Raw genomic sequence first — 22638 nt, forward strand, 5'->3', positions numbered from 1 at the left:
TATGACAATTTGCCAGTTGTTATTTCTTTGCTAAGTATTATTTACATCTTCTATATCTGATCAGCTCCTACCCAGATTAAGATCTCCAGGACTTCAGGCTTTAACCCCTGTAGTGGAGGTGCATGTGGGAAACCAGCAGTGCGCCCTCTAGTGGACACCGGAGCCATGGTGTTTGTGGTGTTCGGCATACTGGGGGTCAACCGCACTCAGCGCTCAGACAACCATGTTATTGGAGACCTGGTAAGACAGAATAAAACAGTTTTCACTCTTTAAAGAGCAGAAATGAAAATAAAAACCCTCCATTTATGAAAAGGCTTGAGAATAATCATACTCAACATAAAAAATGTCTAGAGACTTAAGGGGAGATTTTGTCTAAAAGTTCATTAAACGGTTTTATTAAAGAAAAAATTCAAACACACGCCCGCACGCACGCACACACACGTTGTGTTCCATAGGCGTAATTGATTTTATACCGTACAAACCGTATTTTCTATCCCCTTACACTGCCCCTGCCCCTTAACCTACCCATCACAGGAAACATTCTGCATTTTTACTTTCTCAAAAAAACTTCTGTATGATTTATAAGATGTTTTCCTCATGGGGACCAAAAAATGTCCCCACAAGGACAAGGATTTCGGATATTGCCATCTTTGTGGGGACCTTTTGTCCCCATAACGTAGGGATTACCAGCCCACAAACACACACTTTTTTTTTAACTTTAATTTCATGTCACGATTTACAGGCTTATTTCCTTATGATTTTAAATTATTTTCAGGTTTGAATGGGAAAACCCCTGATTTTAATGTAGTCACAGTTTAAACATTGTGCATTGTTTGTTTTCCTTTGAAGCTGATTTATGAATTATTAATTGCATTATTATGAATTTAATGATTATTGATGTTCCTCCTCCTCAAAGGGCAGTGTGATCTATGATCCTGACTTTGATGTTTTTAATGAGATCGGGCACTTATGCAAGCTGTGTAAAGTCATCAGTGCCAACACCAAGCTGGTGAAGCCTGGTGGAGCTCAGTGTTTGCCATCAGGTGAGAGAGAATCATCCAAAAGTTCTTCTCAAATGGCCTTTCAATCACTCACAGTTTTACCACATCCTGTTTCTCTCTTTCAGGAAATAGCCTCACATCCATTCTGCCCTTACTTCACCCGGAGTGTCACTCTCTTCCTGAGCCCAACCTCTTGCCTGGACAGCTATCCCATGGTGCAGTGGGCATGCAGGGTGGTAGAGTGCACTGGATCTCTATGGCTTTTGAATCAGTGAGTTCACTACTGCATTTCAATAGATCACACAAAAATGTTGAGTCTTATTGAGACTACCTTCATGGTGGTCTCTGCCCTTTCTGCTACATTACATTCATTCTGTGAACCTCAGTGCTCAATTCTGATTTATTCTGATTTTTTTGTATAGCTCACATACACTATATTGCCAAAAGTATTGGGACACTTCTCCAAATCAGTGAATTCAGGTGTTTCAATCACTTCCATGGCCACAGGTGTATAAAATCAAGCACCTAAGCATGCAGACGCTTCTACAAACATTTGTGAAAGAATGGGTCGCTCTCAGGAGCTCAGTGAACTCAACCGTGGTGCCGTGATAGGTTGCCATCTGTGCAATAAGTCCATTCATGAAACTAAATATTCATGAAACTCACTACTAAATATTCTACAGTCAACTGTCAGAGGTATTATAACAAAGTGGAAGTAATTGGGAACAACAGCAACTTAGCCATGAAGTGTAAGATTACGTAAAATCACAGAGCGGGATCAGCGCATGCTGAGGGTCTCAGTGCACAGAAGTCGCCAACTTTCTGCAGAGTCAATAGTTACAGACCTCCAAACTTTGTGTGGCCTTCAGATTAGCTCAAGAACAGTGTGTAGAAAGCTTCCTGGAATGGGTTTCCATGGCCGAGCAGCTCATCCAAGCTTTACATCACCAAGTGCAATGCAAAGCGTGGGATGCAGTGGTGTAAAGCACACCGCCACTGGACTCTAAAGCAGTGGAGATGTGTTCTCTGGCGTTACTAATCACGTTTCTCTGTCTAGAAAGGTACTTGCAAGTGTAAAGTTTGGTGGAGGGGGGTTGTTTTACAGGGGTTGGGCTTGGCCTCTTAGTTCCAGTGAAAGGAACGCTTAATGCTTTAGCACACCAATAAATTGGTACCTTTGGGATGAATTAGAGCCGAGACTGAGAGCCAGGCCTTCTCGTCCCACATCAGTGCCTGACCTTAGAAATGTGTAGAAAGCCCTCCCAGAAGAGTTGAAGCTGTTATAGCTGTAAATGGTGGCCCAACTCCATAATAAACCCTACAGATTAAGAATAGGATGTCATTAAAGTTCATGTAGCAATATAAACTTTTGGCAATATAGTGTAGCTCATATTATTCACATTGTTGTTTTAAATGTGGCCAATATCAGATTCCAGTGTGAACAGATCATGGTCCTACACTGACCCGCATGCGGAAAAGAATGATACAAAGATGTCACACAGCATGCAGTCATACAGAAATAAACACAGAGGACATGAAAGTAAGCGATATACGTAATTATTTATAGTGTGATCTGCCGCAGAAGCTAGCAGGCAAAAAAACGACGAGGATGGCAAAAAATAGAGCAGTTCCCTTTCGGGGAACTCGAGCTGCGTCGAAACGCTGTGAGAACGCCTCTGCGTTAATGCGTCGTGAAGCGCCTGTAGAACCATTCCATCGGAAAAAAGATCGATCGTCGGCGTGATGACGTCATCGACCGGAAGCTATAAAACGTCCGTGAAAACAAACAGGAACTAGCTTCTGAGCCTTCAGCAAGCGATCTGTGTGAACCTGTCTGTCTATTTGGTGTTTTTGTCTGTCTATATCCAGAGATTTTCCACCCTTTTGTTAAATATTGCAACATATATTAACAAACAAAGAGAAAATAAAATAGATAGAGTAAATGGCGAGCGAAAGCAGTAACTTTAAGAGGTGTGTTCATCCCTGCCCACACTACATCACGAGCGGGGATACACACTCTCTTTGTGTAGCCTGCTTGGGAGCGCAGCATGCCCAGGCAGCCCTCGAGGGGGCTGCTTGCGAGCACTGTGAGCGTATGCCACTGAGAACGCTGCGCTCCCGCCGGGCACTCTTCGAGGAGGGTGCCTCGGCTCGTGTTCCCCGCGGCTCTGGTCCCGCTGCCGCCGAGGCGGAGCGAAGGCTGCAGTCGTGGGGATCACAATTGGATGTTGCAGAGGGGTTAGAGACGGGCGCTGCCTTATCTCTGCCCTCACCTGCTCCATCCAGCGGCTCTTCTCGGGGCATGGAAGCACGCATGGCGGTTTCTTCCCCCCCGAGAGAGTCACCGGTACTTCATCTGTCCAGCTCTGAGGAGGTGGACGTTGAAAGTATCGATACTGAAGACTCGCCACTTCAGTCCCCTGCTAGTGAGGAGCTAGTTGAGGTTTTGACGCGAGCAGTGGCCAGATTAAACATCGACTGGCCCACTGAAAGATCTGAGGCAGGAAGAAAACGTCATAGTAAGCTAGACGAACGCTTCCTGCCATCTCGCGCTTCAGAACCTCAGCGACGGGGCCTGCCGTTCTTCCACGATTTGCACACCGAGGTGGCAAGATCGTGGAAGAGACCGGCATCATATCGTGTCTTCAGCCCGCAGACTTCGGTCTACAGCAACATCAGCGGGCTGAGACAGTATGGTTATGGGGCGATGCCAAAGGTTGAAGAGACGCTCGCGAGCCATCTCTCACCTTCCTTGGCATCGTCCCTTAAGGCCCCGACTTTACCCACCAGACCATTAAAAACAACGTCGGCGTTGGTGGGTAAAGCGTACTCGGCAGCGGGTCAAGCGGCTGCATGCCTGCACACGATGGCTATCGTGCAGGCATACCAGGCTGACCTGCTAAGGGATCTGGACAGTAGTGATGCTGTGGGGGGAGATATTATCGCTGAACTTAGATCATCAGCCGATCTAGCTCTCCGGGCCACCAAGGAGACGGCCAGATGTGTTGGCCGCTCCATGGCAGCATTGGTGGCTACGGAGAGGCATTTATGGTTAAACCCCACAGACATCAAGGAGAGGGAGAAAGCCTTTCTGCTTGATGCGCCGCTTTCTCCTGGAGGCCTCTTCGGTGACGCAGTTCACACTGTCACCGAGAGGTTCCAGGAGTCGAAAAAGCAAGCTGCGGCGCTCAAGCAGTTCCTCCCTCTCCGGGTCCAGGTCCCTGGGGCTGCTGATACCACCAAGCAGCCCAGGCCGAGTACGAGCTCCTCACACAGGGCTCAACAAAAGCAGAGCGTCGCTGCCCGAGCTCCCCCTCAGCGTGGGGACGAGGGGCGGCGCTCTCAGACGAGGCCTTCGAGGGGCAGGGCTGATCTGCGGACAGTCCTGATCGCCAAGAAGGCCTCGTCGAAGCGTTCCTGACGCCAGAAGCGTCAGGACGCTGAGGGTGGTTCCCCCCGTAGGGAAACGGTGCTTAGAGATAGACCTGTTCGCTTCGGCGGAGAATTCTCACTGCCCGCAGTGGTATTCTCTGACCCATCCGGCCCCGCTGGGGCTGGATGCCATGGTACAGGAGTGGCCGAGGCTGCCTCTGTACGCCTTCCCCCCGATTGTCTTGCTTCCAGGAGTTCTGGAGAGGGTACGCCGGGACGGGGCCCGGGTACTTCTAGTGGCCCCGAACTGGCCGACCCGAGTATGGTTTTCGGACCTGATATCTCTCCTGGAAGGCTCTCCGATGGAGATTCCGACCAGGAGGGATCTACTCTCTCAGGCGGGCGGGAGATTCCTGCACCCACGCCTGGAGATGTGGAAACTGTGGGCCTGGCCTCTGAGGGGGCTAGGCTCATAGAGGAAGGTCTCTCGGCCGAGGTCGTAGAGACCATCCTACACTCCAGAGCTCCGTCCACAAGGAAGCTGTACGCTTTGAAATGGAGACTTTTCTCAGCATGGTGCAGAGAACGCCAGTGGGACCCAGTTAACTGCCCGGTTGGTACAGTGCTGGAGTTCTTGCAGGCAAGGTTCTCGGCAGGGTTGACCCCCTCCACACTTAAGGTGTACGTGGCGGCCTTGGGTGCCTTCCACGTCCCTTGCAGTGGAGTGTCTTTGGGAAGACACCCTCTAATTACACGCTTCCTTCGTGGCACTTTAAGGTTGAGGCCAGTTATGCACTCGAGGGTCCCAGCATGGGACTTGGCCATTGTTTTGAGGGGCTTGTCCGGACCTCCGTTCGAACCTCTGGAGGATGTTTCGGATATGTTCCTCACCTTAAAAACCATCTTCCTTTTGGCCATTTCATCTCTTAAAAGAATAGGAGATATTCAGTCCCTGTCAGTAGGGCCCTCATGTTTAGAGTTTGCGCCAGGGATGGTGAAAGCATTTCTGCATCCCAGGCCGGGTTATGTCCCCAAGGTTCCTACGAGCCCACGGGGCCCCATCACTCTACAAGCCTTCTGTCCTCCTCCGTTTATGACGTCAGACCAGGAAAGGTTAAATCTGCTGTGTCCTGTGAGGGCACTGGATACTTATGTCCACAGAGCTGCCCTGTGGAGGAAATCTGAACAATTATTTGTTTGTTTTGGACCCCCTAAGAAGGGGGCCCCAGTATCCAAGCAGAGGATGAGCAAGTGGGTGGCCGAGGCCATCTCACTTGCTTATGAAGCTACCGGGCAGCCATCTCCACTGGCTGTCCGGGCGCACTCAACCAGGGGTATGGCTGCTTCTAAAGCACTCTTGTCGGGGGCTTCCCTCCACGATATCTGCAACGCGGCCGGATGGTCGTCTCCTTCTACCTTCGTCAGGTTCTACGAACTAGACCTGGCATCTACAGTAGGGGCACAGGTACTCTCGTAACCGTGTGCGCTTCGGCTTCACACATACGAGACACTTGGTCCTATGGCGATGTGGGTATAAGCGTTCTCACAGCGTTTCGACGCAGTTCGAGTTCCCCGAAAGGGAACGTCTCAGGTTACGTATGTAACCCTAGTTCCCTGAGGGAACGAGACGCTGCGTCGCTCTGCCATACTCCCGGCGTGTCCGTGATCACTTACTTCAGGCTTTATCAGAAGTTAGTTCCTGTTTGTTTTCACAGACGTTTTATAGCTTCCGGTCGATGACGTCATCACGCTGACGATCGATCTTTTTTCCGATGGAATGGTTCTACAGGCGCTTCACGACGCATTAACGCAGAGGCGTTCTCACAGCGTTTCGACGCAGCGTCTCGTTCCCTCAGGGAACTAGGGTTACATACGTAACCTGAGACGTTTTTTTTTTTTTTTTTTTTACATTTATGGTTTTCTTATATGTAGAGCTGTTACTGTAATACTTATTTGTCCTTCACTGACCACCCTTTGCAACTGTCTTGATAACTTCGGGTATGCAATTTTTTTTTGAAGTGGCTCCCATGAGCATTGAAAATTGTGACGAATGTTGATCTAGGGTGACGTAAAAGTCATGAATTCCGATATGACTGTTCAGACTGAGGTTGCATTGCAGAACATGTGACCTGTATCAGATTTAGATCAAAATCAAAAAGGTCAAAATCAAAAAGATCAGATTCCATGTGGGTCTTGCCGTCCACACTGTCATGATAAAAACAGATCACATATGAACAAAAAAAAAAAAAATCTGATTTGGGCCACATTTGTGACAGCCAGTGTTGGGGAAAGGTTCTTTTAAAGATAATTCCTTACAATATTGTTACTCCCTAAAAAAGCAACTGATTGCATGCCTTTTATGAAAAGTAATGTGTTCTGTTACTTCTGTGTTACTTTTTCTCACTTGGACTCACTTCCAGGCCTTGCAGGTGTTTTTTTTATTTTTTTTTTTTATTTTTTTACTGATTATCTAATTTTTGCACTAGTGTCCAAAGCAGTAATGTATTAAACAAGATATCATATACACTCACCCAAAGGATTATTAGGAATGACCCCCTTTCACCTGCTTTAATTCTATGTGGCATTGATTCAACAAGGTGCTGAAAGCATTCTTTAGAAATGTTGGCTCATATTGATAGGATAGCATCTTGCAGTTGATGGAGATTTGTGGGATGCACATCCAGGGCACGAAGCTCCCGTTCCAACACATCACAAAGATGCTCTATTGGGTTGAGATCTGGTGACTGTGGCGGCCATTTTAGTACAGTGAACTCATTGTCATGTTCAAGAAACCAGTTTGAAATGATTGAAGCTTTGTGACATGGTGCATTATCCTGCTGGAAGCAGCCATTAGAGGATGGGTACATGGTGGTCATAAAGGGATGGACATGGTCAGAAGCAATGCTCAGGTAGGCCGTGGCATTTAAACGATGCCCAATTGGCACTAAGGGGCCTAAAGTGTGCCAAGAAAACATGCCCCACACCATTACACCACCACCACCAGCCTGCACAGTGGTATCAAGGCATGATGGAGCCATGATCTCATTCTATATTACATACACCTTCATTTTCTTTTAAAAACACATTTGCAATATTATTATATTCTGACCACTAAGAATAATTCCTGACCACTAGATCTATGATATACAAAAGATATCTTAACATAATAGGTTATATTATCTACTGTGCAACTCTTTTCATTCAAAATTGAAAGTCATGTGTTTTATTACTTACATACTTTTTGTCTTTTCCTGCCAGAGGTGTTTCTAGCCTTTCATCAGTAATGGAGCACAGGCTCCCCATCATAATAATAGGTTACAATTTATTTGGTAACACTTTATATTACAGTGTCCTTGTTACATATTTTACATGTACTTACCATAGTAATAACCGTAAACTATTCATAATTACATGCAACTAACCCTCACCAAACCCTAATCCTACCCTACCCCTTATAGTAAGCACATGTAGTTAATTAATATCACTCAGTACTTAAATATATAATTACACTGTAACAATGACACCTTAAAATAAAGTGTAACCTCTATTTGAAGCTGATGTAGTTACATTGTACTTACTGAAATAAGTACTGAGTACTACTAATTAACTAAATGTACTTACTATAGAGTAACAGTTATGGTCAGGGTTAGATACTTATGCTTATTATTACTATAGGAAGTACATATTGTAATGTGTAACTACGTTAAATGAAGTGTTACCAAAAAAATAAACCATATAATTATACTTTTTGTAAATACTGTTTCAGATATTAATCGTCTTTACCTGCAGTATATAGTCGTTCACAAGCTACATGCAATAATAGATGAAATAGAAAACATTTTCAAATTTTGTTTCCAGTTAGTAAATATCCGACTCATCCAGCATTTTGGATGTTTTCTGCCTTAATATCCCTTTACTATTTCAGTGTGAGAAACGACTGCAAACGATTCACCGAATGAGTGAACTGTCCTAATCAAACAGAATCGCAAATAAAGTGGCAACGGCCTGATATACCTGCTAATATACCTGAAATAATATTTTTAATATCTAAATGGCAGTTTTTCACCATGGTATCAGTCAAAATTGTGGCCAGTGAAAATGCTAAGTGGCTAGTAACTTTGGAAAACCACTAGCCACAGTGACTGCTGAGCAAATAAAATAAATAAATAAATAAAATAATAATAGCAGTACAATGTGACTAACCAGAATAATCAAGGTTTTTAGTATATTTTTTATTGCTACGTGGCAAACAAGTTACCAGTAGGTTCAGTAGATTGTCAGAAAACAAACAAGACCCAGCATTCATGATATGCACGCTCTTAAGGCTGTGCAATTGGGCAATTAGTTGAAAGGGGTGTGTTCAAAAAAATAGCAGTGTCTACCTTTGACTGTACAAACATTTTTTTTTTCTGGGATTTAGCAATCCTGTGAATCACTAAACTAATATTTAGTTGTATGACCACAGTTTTTTAAAACTGCTTGACATCTGTGTGGCATGGAGTCAACCAACTTGTGGCACCTCTCAGCTGTTATTCCACTCCATGATTCTTTAACAACATTCCACAATTCATTCACATTTCTTGGTTTTGCTTCAGAAACAGCATTTTTGATATCACCCCACAAGTTCTCAATTGGATTAAGGTCTGGAGATTGGGCTGGCCACTCCATAACATTAATTTTGTTGGTTTGGAACCAAGACTTTGCCCGTTTACTAGTGTGTTTGGGGTCATTGTCTTGTTGAAACAACCGTTTCAAGGGCATGTCCTCTTCAGCATAGGGCAACATGACCTCTTCAAGTATTTTAACATATGCAAACTGATCCATGATCCCTGGTATGCGATAAATAGGCCCAACACCATAGTAGGAGAAACATGCCCATATCATGATGCTTGCACCTCCATGCTTCACTGTCTTCACTGTGTACTGTGGCTTGAATTCAGAGTTTGGGGGTCGTCTCACAAACTGCCTGTGGCCCTTGGACCCAAAAAGAACAATTTTACTCTCATCAGTCAACAAAATGGTCCTCCATTTCTCTTTAGGCCAGTTGATGTGTTCTTTGGCAAATTGTAACCTCTTCTGCACATGCCTTTTTTTTAACAGAGGGACTTTGCGGGGGATTCTTGAAAATAGATTAGCTTCACACAGACGTCTTCTAACTGTCACAGTACTTACAGGTAACTCCAGACTGTCTTTGATCATCCTGGAGGTGATCATTGGCTGAGCCTTTGCCATTCTGGTTATTCTTCTATCCATTTTGATGGTTGTCTTCTGTTTTCTTCCACGTCTCTCTGGTTTTGCTCTCCATTTTAAGGCATTGGAGATCATTTTAGCTGAACAGCCTATCATTTTTTGCACCTCTTTATAGGTTTTCCCCTCTCTAATCAACTTTTTAATCAAAGTACGCTGTTCTTCTGAACAATGTCTTGAACGACCCATTTTCCTCAGCTTTCAAATGCATGTTCAACAAGTGTTGGCTTCATCCTTAAATAGGGGCCACCTGATTCACACCTGTTTCTTCACAAAATTGATGACCTCAGTGATTGAATGCCACACTGCTATTTTTTTGAACACACCCCTTTCAACTAGTTCAACTAATTGCCCAATTGCACAGCCTTAAGAGCGTGCATATCATGAATGCTGGGTCTCATTTGTTTTCTGAGAATCTACTGAACCTACTGGTAACTTGTTTGCCACGTAGCAATAAAAAATATACTAAAAACCTTGATTATTCTGGTTAGTCACATTGTACTGCTATTATTTTGAACAAGACTGTATATATTATCATGTTAAGCCCTGAAAGTAATCTGTTACTTGTTACATCAAAAATGTATCTAATTATGTATTGCACCTTGTAATGTGTTACCCCCAACCAGTGCTTGAAGTGGGGGAAAATATTTGTTTGTATGTTTATTTTTGCAAAATGGTCTTTTGTGATGTCATCCAAACATAGAAAGATGGTTGATAACATAACTGCAATAAAGTAATAGCCGAGTTGACAATCACTTGTTTAAAAAGTTCCATGGGAAGTCAAACTTTCTTTACTTAAAAAATGACTTATACTGAAATGAAAAAAATAATAGTTCTTGTAATCGTTTAGTAAACTTACAGTGATTTGTGCACCACTCATGCAAAATTAACCAATAGGGTTTCAGTCATATTGCACAGATAATTGGTCAAATCAGTTTGGCTTAAAAAAAACTCTGAAAGCTCGAATTGTACAATTAATTAATAGCCTGATTCTATGGTTTGGTGTGGGTGCTTGCGTACGAATGTTTACGTATAACGGCCCACTACAAGCACTGCCCAACATTTAGTGACAGCATCATTTTTAATACTTGATGTCATACTCCAGGTTATTAAGCATCCTTATGCTTTTAGTATCCTTATACTCTTTCTTCATGTGTCTCTCTGATTCAGACCACCTACAAGGGAAAGTCTTCGTTTCAGACCCACTCTGATTTCCTCCAATGGGAGAGCTTCCTGCAGAAGCAGCTTGCATCACTCCCAGCATCCTCTGCCTTAAGACGAGGCTTCCAGACCTGCCAACACTGGAAACAGATCTTCATGGAAATTATAGGCAAGAGAGCAAAAATAGAATGTAGCAAAGACAGAAACCAGCTTTGATAAAAATGGCTCAGCTTGAATAAATGAGCAATTTAAGAGTGATTAGTCTGAGGCGCAGTAATTATTAACATGAGTGCTCATTAACCTCACTCTCAACAAATGACAATAATGAATCTGCATTCAGACTCTCTATTTATATTACATTTAACATGGGCTTACTCCCTCCCTGAACCCCTCTTTGTGCACTTCCCCTTGACTGTAGGTGTAGAGAGCGCCCTCTACAGTCTCCTGCTGTCACTTGCCATCTGCATCGCATCAGTAGCTGTGTTTACTGCACATCCTCTTCTGCTGCTGCCAATCCTGCTGAGCATTCTGGGTATGTCATATCACTGTACAAAATATGAACTATTAATATTATTTTTGTTAGTATATAATTTCAACCCAAAAAGCAAAGGAAGAAAATTAAGCATATTTAGTAGTGTACATATGATTCCTGATAAGCTGCATTTTTGCAGATCTAAAAATATATATTTTTTTCAGATAGTCATTTTTTATTTGATCTTTGCTTAAAATATGACCTGTACATGCTCTTTGATTTACTGTATCCCCTTGAAATAAATGACCACCTTTTCTTTCCGACCAGCTATTTTTCATTGAGGATTCTTAAACGCAGCGTCTCCCTTTGGACGGTGCCATCAGATGCCCGTTTCTTCAATTCTGTTGAATTTAATTGACTCATGTAATATGTACTGATGGTGAAAATCATTGCCTTTGAAATGTGCAGCTCAATTCCCATCTCATTTATATGTTAATACAATATGCCAGACATCACGGTAATTTAACTTGCTTTCAACCCGGAATATTATCACCACAAGTGATTAATCAGACTGAACGAATATACAAATTATGTGAAATGAAAAGAGACTCGGAAAATCATCCCACTTCTATGTGTCCAACTAAACAAGGAAATAGATTTCAAAAATGTGCAGTGATGCTTGAATTCAAGTAGAGGAAGGAATAAAAATAGCGAAAAGGACAAAAAAAAGAACTGTTTGCAGTTTAAAGAAGACCTATTGAAAGAACTGTAGGGTAATGGGAATGGTTCAGGTAAAGTGAGAGTGTGGTGAGCAAACAGTGTCTCGGTCAGAAGATGTCAGGTAATATGGAGTGATGAATTAAGCAGGGAGAAGGCAAGGGTTGTAACAACACCAGTCACATTTATTTCAGGTTGACTTTGGTTCAATGCATTTTCTGTGTGCTGCAGAAGTGAATAAAGAAATAATACAATTAGTGACAGCGGTCAATCAACACAAATTACACAATTATACAAATGAACATAGGAAATGTGAGTTTACAAATCACAACTAAACAGACTTGAAACAATGCAAACAGACTTCCCACAAGGCTCATGGCACATGTCTGGCAAACAAAGAAATCAATCAACAGTGCACATGTTCACAGAGGGACAGTAAATCATAATGTTAGATTGACTCACGTTAATTCAGAAAGACGCACACAGTATGCATCAAAGTGCTGGTAGAGAGTGCAAAGAATGAGCCAAAGGGTTCACAATCAATTTATAGACAACAGGTGAGGCGGGCGTGGTCAGGTGGCAGGTGGCAAAGTATTCTTAAAAGAGTGGAATGGACTAAAAAGGGAATGGAATGACAGGAGTCTTTTCACCTATTATGATATATATGTTTATATTTTTTATTGTGTGATGTTGCTGTTTAAGTATGAAAAAGTTCCTTAAAGTTCCTACAAAGCCACTTCAAACCTTGTTATTCTCTTATCAGCACTCAAAAAATAAATTGTTGAATGAACGTGATTCAATCGTAGCACCCATTATGCATCTAATCCAAACAAGTTTAACTGGACTGCTTTGAATAGTTTATATGAACACAGTATGCATTTGTAGATTCAGTCAGTGTAACTTTTTTTTGCAACTAATTGAATCAAAATGTTTGTATTGTGTTAGTCTAATCAAATTGATCCTTATTCTCTCAATGTAACTAAAGCACTTTAATTCAACTAAAGTCTGCCTTGTTACATGTCTTGTTCAGGTAGTTTAATGTATATCTTGTTGTTTCAATTAGATTTGTTTTAGATGACAGCACTAAGCAGCATGACATTAAAAACTTCAGTAATCTACAAAAAAGGCACAGAACACATGAAAACAATTACAATATTTTATTAAAGTTCAAGTTTATTAAGTTTAAACTGCTTTCTTCACTTTAATTCAGGCAGCGCTCCCTCTTTCAGAATGACATTCTTCTCCATGGTGCTTTGTGACTCAACATCTGAATCCTGTGAGATGAAATACATGAAAGATCACAAACAAAAATGAGCTCAAATATTTATTACAAATAGGGCTGCAACTAACAAGTATTTTTATAAGTTGGCTGATTATGTGTTCAATTAATTAATCGGATTAAAAGCCCTTTTAATTTTTTTATTATTAACAATAATTCCACATCCTGTCCAATGCTGTCCTTCAAATAAACGTGTCAGCTGAGTGCTATGAAAACACACAGAGTGAATATATCTATCATTACAAAAATGTATAATAATAATAAATAAATAAGTAAGGGTTATTGTAGTTATTCCATGATAACCATAAATTAACCATGGTTTATGGTAATCAATACACCAAACTACATGTTTTTACTTAAACAAAACCATAGTTAATTTCTGTAAGGATGTATCTGTGCTATACATTATGTGAAAAAAAGTTACTAAACAAAAGGAGTTTAAATCCCTTCATAAAAATATTAAAAAAAAATAAAAACACAGACTGTGTTACCAGATAAGAGGAATGTTCTGCAGGTCACACTCGCTTTGGACAAACCTGTTACTGTCATTTGTTTATCCAGTAAATAGTCTGTAAGAAACGTCTTACATTTACTTATTCAATACATGTATTCGCACGCCGTTATTCCTTTACAGTTATTACTCTCATTAAATACTTGAATTACTTCTAGACTTTTAAACTTAAATTTAGTGTCCAAAAGCAGATATTTCAGCTAAATTAATGTTTTTGCACTGAATATTAGTTGTTTCCCTCTCTTCTGTCTGTTTGACAAGCATTCACACACCCGCCATGCTGACGCTCGTTCAGTAAAGTTTGTGCACTTAAATTTTGTTCACCCAAAAATTAAAATTATCCCATGATTTACTTACCTTCAAGCCAGGTGTATATTCTATGAGATGAACACAATCAGAGTTATATTAAAAATGTCCCAGCGAAGTGGCACATTTGTGTAAGAAAAAATATCCATATTTAAAACTTTATTGAAATTTAAAAAAAAATATATATATATATATATATATACAGCTAGTTATTTTAGTCTATACAGCTTTAAATATGTATATTATTCTCACACAAACTCACCACTTCACTTCAGAAAGCCTTTACTAACCCCCCGGAGCTGTGGCACCGTTATATGACGGATGTATGCACTTTTATGATGGATGGATGTACACTTTTATGGACATGCAACAATCACTGCCATTTTAATGCTTGGATTAGCCAGGAATTTATTTTTAATATAACTCTGATTTTATTTGTCTGGAAGAATAATTTCATATACACCTAGGATGACTTGACGGTAAGTAAAGCATGGGCTAATTTAAATTTTTTCTATTTCATTTTTCAGTCTCCACTATTACTAGATACTTTGTTAAGTTTCCCGTGCACAGAGGGTAGACCTGACTAATCGATCGTTGTTGATGATTTTCATTATAAATGATTATCAATTAGTTGTTGCAGCCCTAAATACAAGAATAGCAAACTTGAATAGGTAGGTATACATGTAAAGTGAACTTCAATCTAATACAGGAGCTCTGCTGTGAATTCTACATTTACAAGGTTATCATTTCTCAGTTTTTAAGTTGAAACTGCCAGAAAGGAGATAATTCTACTATATGTTTATTATTATTAGGTAATAGTGGGTGCTGGAGTGTTATTGCAGTGCAATATATTATAAGATTATTATAATTTATTTGGCCACCATATTTAAAATGAATGAGGTGGCTAAAACATTAGAACCATCTTAGAATATAATGCACTGCAATAAAGCATGTACAGTTTTCTGATGCAGTTTATTTTTCGTGGCATTTCATTCATTTAAATAATCATTAATTTAAATCTTTAGTATGGGTTTTGTAAATTAGGCCATCCCAAAAGAGCTCAACCGATATGAATAAAATATTAATTGGTTTAGTTCATCAAACAATTCACATAAGAACTTTGTCATGGTGTACCACCAGTTTCCAAAAATGAAAATGTGATGTTTGTCTGCTTACCCCCAGGGCATCCAAGATGTAGGTGTGTTTGTTTCTTCAGTAGGACACAAATGAAGATTTTTAACTTCAACCGTTGCAGTCTGTCAGTCATAATGCATGTGAATTAGTAACAATTCTATGAGAGTAAAAAAACATACTTAGACAACCTGCACAGGTGGACAGGACAACATCCACTCAATCAAGAGGCTAGGGGATCTACGGTTGACAAATTGTGCAAATTCGCCCCCAGTGGCCAGTAGCGCTAAGTATCCGTTCTTCTGTCTGCTTGCAACGACACTTCCATCCTCTGGGCCAGATACGTGCATCTATTCTCTCCAGTTGTGTTCCCTGGAAACAGCTTACACTGTGAGCTCCTCCGTCACCCCTTCAGTGTCAGACGTTGCGGCCGTCTGATGCTAGGCCTACACCCGTATGCTTGTGGAACGTATGTATGGGCTGGGTTCCATATGTTGTGGTCCCTTAACAGCTACCCCATATGTGTATTCTCCACGGTATCAGCTACACTACTCAGCTATCCGTGTCTTTCCCTGGACAGCTGTCTCTGGGTGTGTTATTTCCTCCCTGGGATCAGGTTGGATCCACCCCAGAGACTGCCCTAGGTAGTACTACCTGGTAGTTACTGGAAGGGCCAGCATTCCTGGTGTGTTGGTAGGGATCCCATTTCGTCGGTCAGTTCCGACGTACATCGAACGTGACTGACTGAAAGGGAGCGTCTCGGTTACGTATGTGACCCTTGTTCCCTGAAGGAGGAAACGGAGACGTACATCCCGTCGCCAGGTGCTGTGCTTCAGCTGAAGGCCGAGTCACTATCTCGGCTCCTTAGTTGAAAAAGGAATATGACCTAAAACATTATAGGAAGCGGACTAGACAGACGGGATTTAAGCTTTGTCGGCTTAAGACCCAAGTTTGGTTTGAAGATGAAAATCGTACCAAGTACAATGTTCTCTCTCCATTCCTGATCTCTAACACACACTAGATCTGACAAAGCACATTCATTTACCTGTCCATAGACCCTCCCCTTGAAGAAATCAGGACAGAAGTGGTTCAAAGTGGACAAAAGATGGGTCTCCCTCGTCTACTTGTGATCTGATCGACTAAAATGTATCTTAATATCAGGTGTAAACAGGGCTAATCATGGTAATATGCCCAGTAACATGATCTATTTAAATCCATGTAACTTAACAACAACAGGGCGACAGCTGTAGTTCTAACCAACCCCATAAGTTAGCAATGTTGTTTGTGAATGCTTGTGAATCTATGGTTTCAAGAAATGCCAAATTGTTGAACTATACTGGTAACGACAAAACTTGTGACCATAGTTGGCAAACAATGCTTTTGGGAAACACATCCCAGAGCGTTACTGACAAACTGGTAAGAGAGATGTTAAAATAATGTCAAATATATGAAAAATAAGGTGTTTTTTAACATTCAAGCATGAAAACCTATTCTAGTAGACCTGTAAAAAATCAAGATTTATAATAGGTCCTCTTTAAAATAAGTCTTAAATCTTGAAATGACTTCATAACATGTGTGTGTTGGCACCGGCAGGTATGGTGTGCCTGGTGGTGGCGGTGATGTACTGGCTCGGGTGGGAGATGGGTGCGGTTGAAGCCATCTCTCTCTCCATATTGGTGGGCTCTTCAGTGGACTATTGCCTGCATCTAGTGGAAGGCTATCTACTGGCGGGGGACCCTGAAACCTCTGGACTGGCTAACCAGAGTTCGGTATGATATACAATTATCCACTACTCAACAAATGTGTCAAAATACATCTCCTGTGATGGTGAAATTGAACTTTTTTCATGATATGTTTACATCCCCAGTAGTGATCTTGGCACGTAACACTAAAGCTCAGTTGGATCCCAGTTTGAGACATGCTTGAACTGTTAAGATGCAGGGATTTCCTCCTACCATTATGCCCTGGAGCAAGGCACTGAAACCTGGCATGCTCCAGGGGAGTCATTTTAATTGGTGTAGTATAAGCTAGGCTGGATAATACTTCATCTCCTAAATAAAAACCTTAAACAAGTTCACGCTAACAGTTGTATTCATCAGGTGCAATTCTGTATGGCATTACATATAACAGCAGTCAAAGTACTTAATGAAGCCCTGTATTAATATATAATAAAGGTATTATTGGTGCATCGTTATAACACAGTAATAATGCATTGATAATCAGTAGATTTATAGCTAACTTTAGGTGTGTTCATGTTGTGTTGTAATTACCGTGATTACTATATGACTACCTGGATGTCTTACTCTGAACAAACCGATAGACAAAACCACAATACATCATTATGCAAATGCATTATAAATAAAGCGTTTGTGTAATTGTACATTTTGTTATTTTTATATTTTATATTTAGGGTTGCAAAGTTTCAAGACACGTTCTGGCACTTTTGGAAACTTTCCAGGATTTTTTTGAAAGTTTTGGAAAGTTTCTGGAAATTTACCAGAAATATTCAGTCTCTTTGCAACCCTAATTGTATTGTATGTTATTATAATGGGGTTCGTTGATATGGGAAGAAGGAGGCGGCAACCGGCGAACGTTCAAAACTTTAATCTTAAAATAAACGAAATGAAAGTAAAAACGGCAGCCTCCACATGGACGATTGCCACGCACGTAAACAAAACAACATAAAGTCCTGGCTTGGTCCTCTCTCGTCCTTCACTGTCGTCGCTCCTTCTTTTACGGTTTCGAGCTAGCCTGACAAGTCAGACCCACATCAAGATGTTGGGTTTGGTAACACACCGTTGCCAGGGCTCAATCCGAGGGGCGGGATAAACGGTTGTCTTTCAAATTCCCTCTGCACGCGATAGGACAGAGCTACAACCAACCAGAGCGACGTGGTAACCAACGCCAGCTTCTTTCTTTGCAAGTAGTGCGCGTAACCGTCACAACTCTGCCGTCATTATGTTAAGCCCGACCACCGATTCTATACATGATGTGATTGGCCTGACTAGAGTTCGGATTTTCCAGCTCGCAAGCCAATGGAGAGTTGCTATTGACCAACTCGAGCTGAGGCTAAAACATAAACACCTGCACTTTATTAGCAGGTTAATTAACTCAGCCAAACACAAACAATAAAGAACTAAACATAAAGAATTCACAATATTACATTACATAAGTGTACACATTATAATGTTATCAGGTTGTCAGTTTTTTTCATATCAAGAACAGTTTTCATGTTGTTATTGTCAAATGCTGATACATGTTTAAAAGTTTTGGTTTGATTTTGCACTTTCTCATCAACTAAAATTATATTTTTGGATTCAATTTGATGTCATTTTAGTCATAGAAAAACTACAAATATAATGACTAAGCATGTACTAAATCGTAGTTGACCTGCTCCGAGTTGGATTCGAACCAGGGTCTACAGAACAGGAGGCTGGCAACCTAAAAAGTACGCTAAAGACTACAGTCGCTTGAGGCCAGGGGAGTGAGGTTTACATGTGCAGCTCTTACTGGCCTACGTCCGTTACACTCACCCCCCCTAAACCTCACTCCCATCCAGGTCACAGCCCGAAGTAACCGGTCCTACTCGACCCGCTCTGAGCAGGGATTCGAACTGCGGTGTGGGAAGCGGTCGTGTTAACAAGGACACTAAAAACCGCAGTGAGAGTGAGAGTGAGGTTTACACGGACAGCTATTACTGGCCTACGTCTATTATTCTCTAGTTAGTGTGCCTGCCTCCCGTTCTGTAGACCCTGGTTCGAATCCAACTCGGAGCGGGTCGACTACGATTTAGTTAATACTTAGTCTCACTCACATCCAGGTTACGGCACCAAATATAACCGGTCCTATTCAAGCCGCTCTAAGTGGGATTTGAAACCGGGGTCTCCAGTGTGAGAAGCGGTGTGTTAATAAGGACGCTAAAGACTGCAGTTGCTCACCTCTTGAGGCCAGGGAAGTGAGGTTTACTCGGACAGCTATTACTGGCCTACGTCCGTTACATAAATTATAAAGTATATTTTTATCAAAAGACAAATCTATGGCAAAAACTAAAAACTGAGTAAACATGAACAATAATCCATTCTGACTGCAGTGTTATGGAGAGAACCTGCTGTTACCGAGCACAGACCCAGTGACTTGGAGAAATGTCAGCATACTGATGAGATAAACTCGTCTGATCCTATATTCTGCTTTGTTCCCAGCATTCCTTTCCTCAAGCTTCATATCTCTAGTATTGTGAATTTAATTTCTGATAGAGTTGCAAAATAGCTAAACACGATGATCTATTCACACTTCTTGATTTAAAAAATAGACGCTCAATAGACAAGGAAGTCAATTTAAAAACAATGCACTAAAGTAAGAGTCGTAAAACAGAAAGAAAGAGACAAGGTGAGAGTGTTTTGTTTAATGTGAGGTGAATGTTAATACAAAGAGTTTTCATGAGTGTCATTTCTTCTGCTTTTGCTTACAGGAGTCCTCCATCAAGCGGCAGCTACGGACCCTTGAAGCGGCCAATCACGTGGGTGTTGCCATAGTTTCGAGTGCTGTCACTACAGTGATTTCAACCATTCCACTCTTTTTTTGCGTCATCGTGCCTTTCGCCAAGTTTGGTCAGATTGTGGCCATCAACACAGCAATTTCCATCGCGTTCACACTCACGGTCACTACCGCGCTGCTGGCGACAATGGGACCCGCCGACTTCACTCGGCCGCCCAGAGCCGTGCTCAAAGCCGCTGTGGTGGTCCTGATCATGGGTGTCTGTGGAGGTCTGCTTTGGTGGACCGGATCACAGTTTGCTCCTGACACACTGATCTAAATCACTCAGAGAATCCCTCCTGCACCTGTTTCAGGCCGAGGAAACGCATTCCAGGTGGATTTCAAGTGTGCAGCTGTGAAGTGATTTGTTTGTGACTTTGAGACTACATACGTGAACATGAACTCATTGGGAAGTTGGGAAAAAAATAAGTATTTAACATATGTGGCAGACAGTTAGAAATTAGGAAACCCTGTTCGTGAATAGTGAACAGTCTGCATGAAGGTAGCGAGCCCTGACAGACGTGGGAAATGACGTCGGACACATTTAGGTGAATTACACTGTCTTTGCTATCATGATTCGCTCTGTCAGGGACTTGCATTAATGTATGACCAAAAGTGTTGATTATTTCTCGATATTTATTCATGACCTAGACTGACGTGATTCGTGGGACGTGAGGATATGTTTTACATTGGTTCAAGTGTGATAAAGCCCTGAAGTCTCGGAAGAGAAGAACATGAATTCTGTGAATTCAGCTTATGTGTGGGAGCAGGACAACGCTGAAGGAGAAAGTCTAAGACAAAGCTACTTTTTCACCGCCCTTGAGGGATGATACGAATTGATTTGATGCGACTGTCAACAAGAAATGACATTCACAAGCTCTTTTACTTTTGCATTGCAACATAGTCATACGGGATATTAGGAAATACAGTAGGGCGAGACTTGGTGCGCATCCTGATTTTTTGTCTAACCCTACCTCTAAACCTATGGGATCAGTAATGGTTAGGGTACCCATAACTTAAATCAGAGGGAAATGATATGTGAATATCACTGATGTAGAAGCACCAAACCCTAACTGTGAGCCTAAACTTGACATAAACTGTAAACTTGTTCCTCAAATCTGATTGGTTGTTTGTAATGTTGCTCCAGGAGAATGTTGCACTTGGTAAAATGAGGTTAGGTGGGATTTGGTTTTATCGATCAGGAATCTATTGGCTGATGAAAAGGGGTAGTTCTCCCAAACATTTTAATTATCCCATAATTTACTTACCCTCAAGCCATCCTAGGTGTAATGGTGTCTTCTTTAAGGCAATTGGAGTTTTATTTAAAAATATTTGAAGCCCAAAAAAGCGCATCCATCCATCATAGAAGTACTCCACAGCTCCAGGGGGTTAATAAAGGCCTTTTAAAAGCGAAGCGATAAGGTTTGGTAAGCTAAATATCCATATTTATAACCTCATAAATTATAATCACTTAATGATTCAGAGTGACCTCTGACCTGACGTATTGATGAACGTGGAAGCGCAGAGGATAGAGCAAAACAAAACACCGGTCATGAAATGAGAATTTTTAAAGAGAAATGTGAGAGGTGCTTGAGTTTGTTGCCCAGCTCTATTTGTTTGAACCGTGAAAGGCGTTTACTCCCACCTGAGCTTACGTTACTCCTACGTCCTACGTCATGCATCGGGTCAGAGGTCACTCTTCCATCAGAACGAGACTCACATAGCCAGTGATTAAGTTTATGAAGTAAAAATAACACTGAAATGTTGTTTTTCTCATGAGAAAACAGCTATTTTACAGCTTTGGAGGATTGGTGTTGAAATCATACAATTTGATTTGTACAAAAACGTCATTTGTTTTGGGAAAAAAGCATGAAGGTCCACCTCTAAACCTAACCCTCAGAGGGGCGTAAGCAGATTGTATAAAAATGTACAAATGAGATTGCAACAAATGCTCCAAAACATAAAATAGTCATGAATTTCCATGAGAGTATGTTGTTTTTTTCTTCATGTAACATGCTCAATAATGTCAGGAAGGTAAATAGGATCCATTTTGATTTCATGTTGACTTTAAGGAACAGAAACAAGGGGCCTCATTGATAAAATGTTGCGTAGAAACCGTCCAACATTTAATCTTAGAGAAGGAGATCTCGCACAAAACACTTGCTCTCTGCCACAAGGAAAAGTGGGAATGTCTGATAAAAATAAATAACGCACATTTAATAAATGAGGCCCCAGGACTCTCAAACATATAGTAGGCTCTATTACTTATAACAGCCTTAATGTAAGAGGTTACTGTTCATTGTTTCGTATTTGTCAGAAAACCGGTGAAGAGGGTTGCAGTTCCGATCATACTGCCTAAGGCACTTAGTTGTATCTCAAAGTAAACATGATAAAAAGTCGTTTTTGTGTCTGGATTTTGTAAGATAAAAGTGTTCAATTATGATGATGAATTTCATGCTGGCTTTTGTAAGATTCTGATGAAACAAACTGAGTAACAGAGTAACGCTGTGCTTCTGATGTGGTTTCTTTTTAAAATTTCCAGTGAGACCAATGTTTGTCTTTGTGTTTCTGCGCACCAAACGAATCCACTTCAAGACGTGTCTTTATCTTTTTTCACTGTTGGAATTTATCCGTCTTTCAAACCATATAGACACACAAAGTAACGCGACCTCCAATCTGCCTGATCATTTGACCTCCTAACCGGCAGTCTGGAAATAATACAGCACTTCAGCAGAAAACCACTTTCAGCCACAGACTCTCGCCGTCTCACTGCGCTCCCTTGACTTCTGCGTGCGGGAATTTACAAACCTCACAGAGTTCACCTTCACAGCTCTATCTTCTCAAGTTGGGTGGTTTTCTGCGATAGTCATGACTTTTGAGTAAAAGGATTATTGAAGAACAATATTCA

At 41.4% G+C, this 22638-nt stretch overlaps 1 protein-coding gene across 1 annotated transcript in view; it reads left to right on the top strand.

Moving 5' to 3' along the window:
- Positions 1-22281, top strand: part of disp3 (dispatched RND transporter family member 3) — a 103189-nt gene extending 80908 nt beyond the window's left edge. The window contains exons 15-21 of the mRNA XM_067413046.1: positions 65-240; positions 917-1043; positions 1127-1272; positions 10791-10950; positions 11200-11313; positions 16791-16966; positions 19666-22281. Of these exons, the coding sequence (XP_067269147.1) occupies positions 65-240; positions 917-1043; positions 1127-1272; positions 10791-10950; positions 11200-11313; positions 16791-16966; positions 19666-20010 (1244 nt within the window). The 3' untranslated portion in view covers positions 20011-22281. The remainder of the gene's footprint in view (positions 1-64; positions 241-916; positions 1044-1126; positions 1273-10790; positions 10951-11199; positions 11314-16790; positions 16967-19665) is intronic.
- The last annotated feature ends 357 nt before the right edge of the window (positions 22282-22638 follow it).

This window comes from Pseudorasbora parva, chromosome 13 (genome assembly GCF_024679245.1).
Source record: "Pseudorasbora parva isolate DD20220531a chromosome 13, ASM2467924v1, whole genome shotgun sequence".
Taxonomy (NCBI): domain Eukaryota; kingdom Metazoa; phylum Chordata; class Actinopteri; order Cypriniformes; family Gobionidae; genus Pseudorasbora; species Pseudorasbora parva.